Source organism: Plectropomus leopardus, chromosome 6, assembly GCF_008729295.1.
Source record: "Plectropomus leopardus isolate mb chromosome 6, YSFRI_Pleo_2.0, whole genome shotgun sequence".
Lineage (NCBI taxonomy): Eukaryota > Metazoa > Chordata > Actinopteri > Perciformes > Serranidae > Plectropomus > Plectropomus leopardus.
In genome coordinates this window covers 7,116,454-7,127,748 of record NC_056468.1, presented here as the reverse complement: position 1 = coordinate 7,127,748, position 11,295 = coordinate 7,116,454, and the positions used below count along the sequence as shown (strand labels likewise).

General features: G+C 37.5%; 1 protein-coding gene across 1 annotated transcript in view; it reads right to left on the bottom strand.

Annotated features, from left to right (window-relative positions):
- Positions 1–2,273: 2,273 nt before the first annotated feature.
- hk2 (hexokinase 2) overlaps positions 2,274–11,295 on the bottom strand; it is a 42,779-nt gene continuing 33,757 nt past the window's right edge. The window contains exons 16-18 of the mRNA XM_042488790.1: positions 8,325–8,480; positions 6,408–6,644; positions 2,274–4,688 (exon numbers count right to left, since the gene is read on the bottom strand). Of these exons, the coding sequence (XP_042344724.1) occupies positions 4,544–4,688; positions 6,408–6,644; positions 8,325–8,480 (538 nt within the window). The 3' untranslated portion in view covers positions 2,274–4,543. The remainder of the gene's footprint in view (positions 4,689–6,407; positions 6,645–8,324; positions 8,481–11,295) is intronic.

Genomic DNA, 11,295 nt, shown 5'->3' with positions numbered 1-11,295 from the left:
GTATTATTTTATGACTTATACTTGACAATATAATAACAAGTTATTGCAAGTTTTCAGACAATAACTGCCTAGATTGTAATGTTCTGTATTTAATTTGGGCAACATATCTTTCAGAGGGATCTTAGAACTCAAGGATAGAGGGGTTAGAGGGACTCCCGCTTGACAATACCCATGTCTTAAGCACATTTGCACATACAGTTTATGTATGCCAATATTCAAAATGCATTATGGTGTGATGTTGGTATCATGTATTACAAGTGTAATGAGCAGAGGCCCAGAGGTCCTGAGGTACTTTGGACCCAAACAGACACACAAACACTAACACACTCAAAAACACACCACAAGACACACAAAACAACCACGAAGAAAAAAACAAAACAAATGAAAGTAAAACAACCACAGAGAAACACAATCACAAAGACACAAAAGACCAAAAGATACAGAACAGCAGACAGAAAACAATCACAAAGAGAAGCAAAAAAAAACAAAACAAAACAAAACAACCACAGTGACACAAAATGACCACAAATACAGGTGTGGTCACTGTGTGTCCCTTTTAGTTTGCAAGTCTTAGGGAGGGACAAGGGACCTTTTACATATTTGCACCTCAAGGCACCTTAACCAATAATCCATCCATGGCCATGGAAAGCAACACTAATCAACAAACGAATTTCAACCATTTTAAACACCACATGAATAAAGAATTTCAGTATGTTATTTTCATGGCCTCAGAAATTTCAATCATTACTTGAAACTAGGTCTAAAACTAGTGATGTATAACGTCTGGAACTGCTCCACAGACAATGAATGGGAGTCTGATTTTGTGAATCTGCAAAATGTTTTTTTTTTTAAATTTTATATCCAAATGATCTAGTGCATCATTCCACATTCGGTCTGTGGAGCATGTCCAGGCATTATGATATAAACATTTTTTGGCACTTTACTTTTTTTGGATTTAGGAAGAACGTCTTCATGTTTACTGATATTTTTTTTTTAGAATGTCTTAGCCCATAGGGATAAAACATACAGATTTTGAATATGGCTGTAGCATTAAAAGCATTATCAGGAATGTTGAAATTATACTTAAAACCTGCAATTGTGTACTGATAGAACTGCAGTGTAACAACAAGCTGAAAACCTTGTATTCTGATTCATTATTGTGGATGGCTACTTGCAGTTTTATGATTGAACGTGCTTTTATTTGCAGTAAAAACAACACCAACTAAATGCACTGAATTCTTTATGCAACTGGAAAAGCATCTCAGTAATTTATATGACATCTTTGGGTGGCATGTGCCATATGCAGAAATGAAGGCTCATTATAGAGATTCGCATAGCGAACAGCAAATAGTATGCAAATTTTTAGTCAAAGGTTGAGATCTAAAAGCAGAGCAGGCAATCTGCTGTTAGCAGGAAGCACATGCTCAGCCCAAAGCTCAACCGGAAAGATCTTGTTCAGAACTTTCTATGTCATCGTGCAGACTGTTTCAAGAATATCTGGGTTTCTGCTGCTTTGAAAAAGAAGTTGTTGTTTTTTTAATCTGCTCTATCAAGCAGATGAAATGTTATAGTGTAACCAGTGGCAACATTTTGCCATTGGACATATTAATATGATTTTTATGCTTTTTGTTGCAGCGATCACACAACTGGATGTTGCTGTTTAAGGCTTAAACAAAACACTATTCTTTTTAATGAAATCCCTTAAAAGTTTAAGTAATAAACAAATCTCTGTTGGACACATGTCTTCTAAACACAATGTGCAGTTGTACAAAATGAGATGCATTTACTACAAATGAGGGAAAAAATAATAGAAGTGAGGCTAAATCTAATATCACCTTTGACCCTCTTTATTCCCTTAAACCAGCCATCCCCAGGAGTGCCACTAATCCTCACATTTCGGCCACCGTGGTTTAATTAACTCCCCCCTTGCAGCAGCAGACTGGTACAAAATAACATGAGGTTAGTTTTTTGTTCCAGTAAAGGCCTCAGCATGTTATCTGATCGTGTATATTGTGTTGAATAGATTCACCTTGTATTTACCTTTCTGATTCCATAGTAACACTTGAAAGGTGTCATATTTTACTCCAGAGACTCAGCTCTTAATGTTGTGGTATCTTAAGTTAAATTAAATTCTTAAGAATGTTTTACACTGTAAAACTCATAGAACATGTTTTTTTCTATTCCATTCTATTCTTTTTTTTCATATGTTAGTGATTTAAGTTTGGTGCGTGGCAGATCAGCCTGTTTGGCAAGCTCACAGTAAAGGACACGAATGCTGGATAAACATTTTCTAGTGTTTAGTATGAGCTTGTTTATGGGGTGAAATTGGGTGCAGCAGCATTCAGAAATACAGTGGAACAGGAAAATTGAGGGCAGTGAATAGACAAAGCTCAACAATAAAGTGATGACATTGATTATTCTTTTGGTAAACAGCAATTCCCAAGCGAATGTAATTTGATGTCTACTAGAGCAGACTTCAGACTTCCATAGCAGACAACAGCAGCTGAAGGTCAACTTTACTGTGACAATGATAACAACAGCACTGTAGTGTAATAGCTGAAAGAAACAAAAGTTCTTAAAGAAGCAAAAAGTCTAAGTATCAGAGCACAGAGTGCTTTATGTAAGCCTGATGTAATCAGCAGGTAAGAACATTTGCTGTCGTACATATAATGGGATATTCATGCCATAAACATTGTTTCATGAAAAAAGACAGATTATGGCAATCTCTACATCTGGATGTTGATGTTTATGGCGTGAAAAAATATTTTAAGGGAGAACAACTGATTCTAATCAGTCCTTCCCTCTGATTCAGTAATATCTAAGGTCTCTTCTGTACAGACACTTGCCAAAAATTCATGCCATTTTTTTCTTTGTACAACGCACCATTCAAATTTAATACAGTACAGATAAAAAATAGGGCAAACATGTCTAAAAAGAAAAAAAATCTCCTTTGACCATCTATATTCCCCAAAAAAAATCCCAGCCCCAAGAGTGCTTCTAATTCTTACTTTGTATTTTCTGACCACTGCGGTTTAATTCACTTCCCCTTTCAACTTTTCTACCCCCAATGTAGTTTATGTTTCACATAATTTTTTTCTTATGGCATCAGAATAATCTTGTTGCAGTCACTAGACCAAGCGATAAATAGGAGATAGTAAGAGCTAGGCATGTTTTTATACATTTGCCAGCAGTAAATTACATACTGTATGAATACGCTTTGATTCCATTTGTCTATTAAATCTTGCTTTTAAAACTTGCAGTAAATCTTTTCTTATTGATGTAAGGAGTATACACCCCAATCACCAGAATTAATGTTTGCTTTATACGTTTCTGCAAGCCATGGATACATAACACTATGTTATTAAGTAGCAGATTTGTTGAAAATTAACATTTTCTTATGTTTCACCAACTCTGTGGGTAACATGTGGTAATGTTTAGGCACAAAAACCTAAACAAAACCCATAAAAATCCTGCCAATGTCTTGCCACAAAACATCCAAAAATCAACCAGTTTTGTCATTTGTTGGTGTCGAACAGTGGTGTGTAGCTAAGCAGCTGTCTTTGCCAGCATCTCTTGCTATCCACCATCACCTCTACCAGAATGGTGGAACACATGTAGTCAGAAATAGATCACTGTAGAAATATCTGTATGGTACAAATGTAATGCATCCTGGGTATGCAGAAATGTACAATTCAAATGTTTTCTTCTGGCTACCGTGCTGGAAGTACATCACACTTATTTTATGACATTTAGGAAGGTAAAGAAACCAGGAATAAGTAAAGGTTGTTTAAAAAGTACTTTTTTCCCCCAAATAGTATTTGATTATTCTTGAAACTGATTAAAACCATACATTCACTGTGATAAAACATATTTTATTCTCGTTTTAAAAGAAAATTGTTACAGAACAAAGGATTTTAAATGCAAAAATCATGCAGCTGAGTTTCATTTTATTGCTCGGGTCATTTCAAGCATACGTTATGATTTAGCACACTGGTGGTTTCTTGGTTGTGTTGTTCCTTTACTAAAATTTCCTTTCAGCTTTCTTTAATTGAAGTCTTGCTTTAGACCTAAATTGTGAGGCACATTGTGAGGCACTTTGTGTGTCTTGAAGGTTGCTGTATATTATAAATCAACTTTTCAAAGCTTTACTTACGTACTAACACAAGTCAATTGATAAATGAAGTCGGCTTGGAGGCAACCTATGAGTTTGAGTGTGCAAATGAAAAGGTGGGAGTGTAAATGAGCCTACGCCTCGTAACAGTCATATTTCACAGGAGGTGCAACTTCTCTAACACACAAGTTATTTCTAAAATTCATTTTCCACTGTTTTTTGCAATTTCAGCTCATATTATAAATACGCATGTCTATTCCAAACACAAACAAGACAAACTCACATGCACATATGTGAACACATACACAGGTCAGATTGATTTTTATCAGTCTTAAAATCTCAACTCAGGTCGAGGTGTACATGACTTTATTTTACGTGACCTGGTATAGAAAAGCAGACGTTAGTAGCTTTAGCTCTACCTGTCTTGACGATTCAGGGCTGCCCTTCGCCCTTGATCCTGCAGGCCACAGCTGTGATCAGTGCTGCTCCCTTCCCACTTCCATCCTCTGATTTGTGGAAAGTCACCTCACAGGATGGTGCCAAATCCTGCAGCGTCTCTTGCATGATGCTTGAGAAACTTAACAAAGAGTGAGGGAGCAAAGAGAATAAAAATAGTTCAGTGAAAGTAAGCTCCTGTGGTAAAATAAAAATATCATTACACTTCTGATATGCATTTGACCTTTATTATTGTCCTGCAAATAATTCATTATGATGATGACCTACTGTAAGTGCCAACATGAAAGATGAGTCAAAGCCAACTGCCAGGGCAGTGAAGACAGTTTAAGCCTGTACGTTTCTACAGGGTGGGTATAAGATGCTTCAGCTCCATCACACTGCTCTATGGCTTAACATCTAGATCCGCAAATTGAAACAACCATTGCGAAAATTTGAAAGAAATTGGCATTCAACCAACCTGGAAGAGTCCCATTTAGTCTGGCTAGATAGTCTTAAAATGTATAAGAAGGCCCTCCGCCATGCTAGAGCAAACTATTACTCATCATTAATTGAGCAAAACAAAAACAATCCCAGGTTTTTTTTCAACACTTTAGCCTGACTGACTCAGAGCCACAGCTCCATAGAGCCTTGTATTCCTTCGGCCCTAAGCAGTGACGACTTTGTGACTTTCTTTAATGATAAAATTATAACTATTCGAAATAAAATCCATCACCTCTTGCCCTTAACCGACTTGACCCCGGACACAGATAGCTTGGATATGGCAGCAAGGCCTGGAATTTACTGGACCGTTTCTCCCCCATTGACCTTCGCCGATTCTCTACTTTGATTTCTGGATCTAAGCCATCAGCATGCCTGCTAGACCCCATCCTAACTAGGCTACTTAAGGAAGCTTTAACATTATTAGACTCATCCTTCCTGCTCATCCTCCTACTACGGTATGTTTTTCAACATCAATACAGGCGCTCCTCTTTCTGTTACACTCATTGTATGTAGAAAGCACGCACCACCAGAGTTCAGTCTCCAGTGTACTGATGGAACAGGCAGCTGAGCTGAAACACACCATGACACTCCCTCTGCTTGTGACAGTATTATTCCCGATATTCAGGTTTAGACTCGGGTGCAGGCTTCTAATGCTGCATCACTATCAGGCTTATTGTCGATTGGGCCGCGGCACCATGAGCAGTTCATTCATCAGTAATTTTTAAGCCCATGCAGACCAATTATCACAACTTTACGGAAGTCCTGACGTCTCATTTGAAGGCACAATTTCTGATTACGGACCTTGTGCATCTCTCTATAGATGAAGTTCTTTAATACTTTCAAAGTCTGATACAACATTTATACCTGCTTTATAAAAAGGCATACAACATCTGTATTTTTACAATGTAGGGCCTTTAAATTCATTACTTTGTGTAATGAATGTTTCCGAGTGTTTGGAAACCTTTTTTTAATTTTTTTTTTAAGTGTTCGGTCAAAAAATTGTTCGGACAACCTAGGGCTGCAGTGAACTGGAACTGGAACAATTAAAGTTACATGTGAACTACTGAATTAATTACAGACTAATGTGATAGCAGATTAATAGGTTTAAGTAATTTTTTAAGGAAAAAAAGTCAAAACTCTCTGAATTCCAGCTTTTAAAAATTTGAATATTTTTTTTTTTTATATCTTTACTCCCCAAAGACAGTAAACTGATAATTTTTATAATGTGGACAAAAAGAAGAAATTTGAGGTTGTCATCTTGGGCTATGGGGAAAACTGATCGAAACATTTTCACCATTTTCTGAGATTTTATTGTCCAAACAACCAATCAATTAATCGAGAGAATACTTGTACTCCTTACTGTGGGTGCGTTTTATAAAGTGTGCCGTCCACTCCGACAGTGATGGAAAGGTGATTCAGGTTCCTGTTCTCTCGGATTTTGTCGACCACAGCGGCCAAGCCAGCGCCACAGAGCTGAGCGGCACGACGAGCAACCACGCTACAGACCTCCTTCACCAGTACGCTGTCGTCACACGTGGAACTGGTGAGGCCCAGGTGCTGCAGGATTGAGCGGACCTGTCGCATGGCCAGGCGGTCACTATTATGTCAGAGAGAATTCGAGTTACACACATGAAAGACATAGCTTACATACTTTTATGTGAACCTACATGGTGGACTTCCTACGTTGCAGTGATTTTTATTTCATTTCACTTGCTTGTTATATAAAGAAAAAATACTGTTAAACTGCACTGCAGCCACACAAAGGTTGCTGTTTTTTGACAATATTCAACACTTTCATGTCGTAAAGGTAAAAGCTGCTCAAAGATGTGAGGCCATTAGCTCACTGATTTAATCCGTTAATGAGTTAACATAACTTTGTGTTGCGCATAAACAGCACTGACAAGCACTGACACTGTTTCTTTCCTGAGATGAATTTCTGAGAGGAACTGGCTCAATGAGCCTTTCTGGGTATTTTATAAAATGAAAACATTTTTGTAGTCTCAGGCAGATGTTAATGGTTGGACATAATTTCTGTGCCCACTGTTAGATAAAACAGACAATAAGACCAAGAAACTGTGCACCTAGCACTGTTTCTTGGCTTTAAGTATTTCAGTACCTTTTTTTTTTTTTTTTTTTACAATCTCTTCTGTTTTCTTCTTCCATTTTAGTTGTAACAGCTTTCAAGCTAATTTTAAAAACACTGAAAGGTTACACAAATACATTTGGAAATGAACTTATTGATGGATTATTGTCTTTATATCTATTTATTTAGCACTGACACAATTCCTGTTTACTGGAACAAAAAGGTTTGAAAGCTTCTGATTGTTGGTTGAAATATTTTGCATTTACAGATTTACATGATAAGCATGTCTACAAATGTGTCTGAGAGGCCATTCAAAAATCACTGTAACTCATTTTGATGATCAAGGCTTACTCAGTCAGTCTCTCCAAAATTTTGCAATGTTGCAATTGCAAATTAAGCCAATACCTTTTTATTTTACCAATTCTGTGCAGCCTTGCAACTTTAACGCAAATTAGACTGATTAAAACAGATAAATTTTCATTTTATTAAAGCACTGTGCATTGCGTATTAATTCATTTAGCGTCTCCTTCCCTAACTCTGTTTATCATGACAATAATGCTGCACCTCTGACAGTCACACACAGTGACAGGGATAACTGATAAATGTATAAATCACAGAACAAAGCAGCTTCATGTTACAAAATAGTTGCGGGCCTCCAACTACAGGGACCAACACAAAAGTGCAAATGGCCCTATATAAAGCCGGTGTAGGTTTGTCCATTCTGTGCTACTGTAGAAACATGCCAGTGCAACATGGAGATCTCTGTAGACGATGACCTGTTCTCAATGCAGATATTAATGGCTCATTCAAAGGTAACAAAAACACACTTCAGAAAATATCACTAATAATGCTCATTTTATTTTATTTCTGCCAATATATCACCTAAATCCTACACACTGGACCTTAAAAGAAATAAAAATATTCCCCCCATAACTTGATTGATAAAAATTCCCCAGACTGCAGGAAATGAAGTGTTTGACACTCAAAATGTTCAAGCCTGCTGTTTGTGATTAAGGGATGCCACACATGAAACAGCCAATTATTGTGTAGATTTGACTAATGCGATCAAGTCTGACAGCTGTGGCACATCACTAATGTCCACTATTGTTTTGTGATTTTTTTTATTCATACCATATATCATGGTAAACATGACTGAGCTAAAGAGAGACACTGGGACTAGTCTATAATACTCACCTTTCGATCTGTGAAAGGAACTTTGTCTCGAAGATGCAGCGGGTCTTGAGTCGCTCAGACAGTTTGCCTCTGAACAGCAAGCCCTTGGCAGTAAAATCAATTAGCACGTTCCTCACTATCTCTCCCAGGTACATGCCGCTGATCATCTTCTCATACCTCAGAGAAAAAGACACAGAAACTGAAAACTCTCCACAGCCACACACTGATTACATTCACAATTTGCACATTAATAATAGTCCTCTATCACTCTATAGACCTATATTTTATTCTACTGTCACAAACTCTAATGTCAAACTGAATAAAGCTTTATTTAATAAAAAAGACTAGTTATAACTTTTCATGAATGAAAGCTCAGAGCACAAACAAAGATGCACTGGCAGCTCAGTTGCTACAGAGGTGGGTTTATTTTAAAGAAACTACCAGGAGAGGTTGCAATCAATTATGCCAAGTGATCACAGCTCCTCTCATCAATATGCTCCCTAACACGTCATAGAGACGATCTCATAACAGACAGTCCAGACAAACTTCTTTCAAGAGGAAATTTGACTTAATTTCATAAAACCAACTGCTTCAGTTTATAATGTGGTTCTAAATCCCACCTGTCACAGCACAGGGACCAAACAAAACACTGACTGTCTGCATAGCTGCTTAAAGGCTTCAATCCTGGCCAATGTTATGACTTAATGTCATCTCATGCATTCAGACCAGTGTCTCCTGAGAGCAGAACAATGTTGGTCTCAAGAAGGTGCAAAGCAAAGCATTTGAATACATTGCTACTAATGAACAAATCTTCGCATCAAACTAAGACTGAAACTACAACTAAATAAGGTTCTTTTTCACCTGAATTCAGTGCTTCTCTTATGGAATGTAATGTTGCAAATGTTACCTCATTGAGTACAAAGTGCAGCACAGTACAAAGAAAAGATATTAAATGTTAAAACTGATAAACTTGACTGTGTTTTCTGTAAATATACACCCATTTTGAATTTGATGTCAGCAATACCATTATCATTTGCAGGAATGCCCCTGAAAAGATGTCATCTGGATGGCATCGTATGCCGCTCCAAAACCTGTACGTACCTTTCAGCATGTAAGATGCCTTCACATATGTAAAAAGTTACACATGTCATGGGTGATAACACACTACCATACCATCACAGATACTGGCTTTTGAACTACCATACTGGTAACAATCTGGATGGCCTTTTCCTTCTTAGCCAGGAGAACACAATGTCAAGGATTTCCTAAAAACTTTGAAATGTGGGCTTGGCTGACCACAGGACATTTGTCAAGTTTGTGTCAGTCCATCTCAGATGAGCTCAGCCCCAGAACAGTCAGATGATATGGCTTTCACTTTGCACTGTAGAGTATTCTCTTACATTTGCAAATGTAGCGATGAACTGTGTGATCCAAAGTGTTCCTGACACATGTAGTAATACACTTCATATAATCATGTATTTTATCATCATCAAATGTCTTCTCTTTGTATTGCATTCATTGTATTCTATTTTTATTTATAATTTAAACAGTGTCTCAACTTTGGAGACAGGGTTGTATTTGCATGCATGCATGTGCTGTTCTGCAAGTTGTAATGTTTTTTTAGGTGGTTTAACAAGTTAGTTGTGTTGCTTTGCGGTACAAACATAAGTGTTGTGGACTCTGTGTTGTGCATATGATTCATTTCTCTCCTAAATCCAAAGTGCTTCCAAACAATGAATAATGAAGTCTGTTGATGGATAATTTTGGTTTTGCTTGTCTGCAGTCCCAGCAGTCAGAAAAGTTTTCTACAGGCTGCTGCTGCAGAGTGCAGGGTTAGCTGCAATAAACAATAAATAAACAATAAATGGGTTTCAATTATTTAATGGTTAACAGCATAACACGCCTTAGTATTATGTGCAGTCAAACTGAAGGTGACAAACTAGTTGGAGCCACCAAAGAAGAAATGCAGGATCGGAGGTGATAAAGGACAGGTGGGCAGAATGAAAAGTTACTTTTGATTGAATCAAATGACAATCTAAGTGTAGTTACCAACCTGAGATCTGCTGTGCATTGAATCTATGAAAAGATTAATCACAGTTTTTTATTTACCGCTAAAATAAAACTGATGAAGCTCATGCAACGATCTGTATCATAGGTCAACCTTGACTGCAACAACAGAGGAATCCAATGGTAAACTGATAGTGAGACGTGTTGACAGCGCTTGACGCTCTTTTTGACATTAGCAGTAAGTCTGCTGGTTGCCGGGCAAACTCCACTGCAATATAATCTTGTTGAGTCAGAGATTATTTCTGTCCTCTTGGTTTATTTAATTTCTATATTGAACAACATCCAACTGTCATCCACAGCAAACAGTATCAATGTTAGCGCACTGCTCTCTACCCCAGCTTCTTTAGTTGTCATTTCTTTGATAATAGTTTGTTTTACTTAAGTGACTAAAATGTTGCATTCAACTAGCATCATTTTGTAATATTACTGCCACTTATGCAAAAACTCTGGGAACATGATGGGATAAACTAACTGCCCAAAGTAATCCTGTTGAAATACCTTAAGCAGATACTTATGTCACTTCATCAGCAATGTTTTTGCTAAAAATGTTTCTTGTCCTGCCCTCCCATCATATTTAGTAAAAATCTATCAACATTTTACAGCTTTCACTTAACTGCAGGCATCGAATTTGACTTCAGTCTTCTCACATTTAAGTTAGGTGATGATGATATCAATAATAGAGTGTGTACAACTAATAAACCGTGGGGAATGTGGATGAGAATCAGCAGTGTCATCCACGGCTCCTCCTGTCAACATGTCGAAGTATCCTCTGGCAAGATATGAACCCCAAATTGCTTGTGATGCTGCGCAACTGGTGTGTGAATGTATGATTGGTTACTGAGTAGCAGGTAGTTGCATTGTAGTCTCAACCACCAGTGTGTGCATTTAGGACTCTCAAGCTGTAGCTGCCATAAGTGGCAGTTAT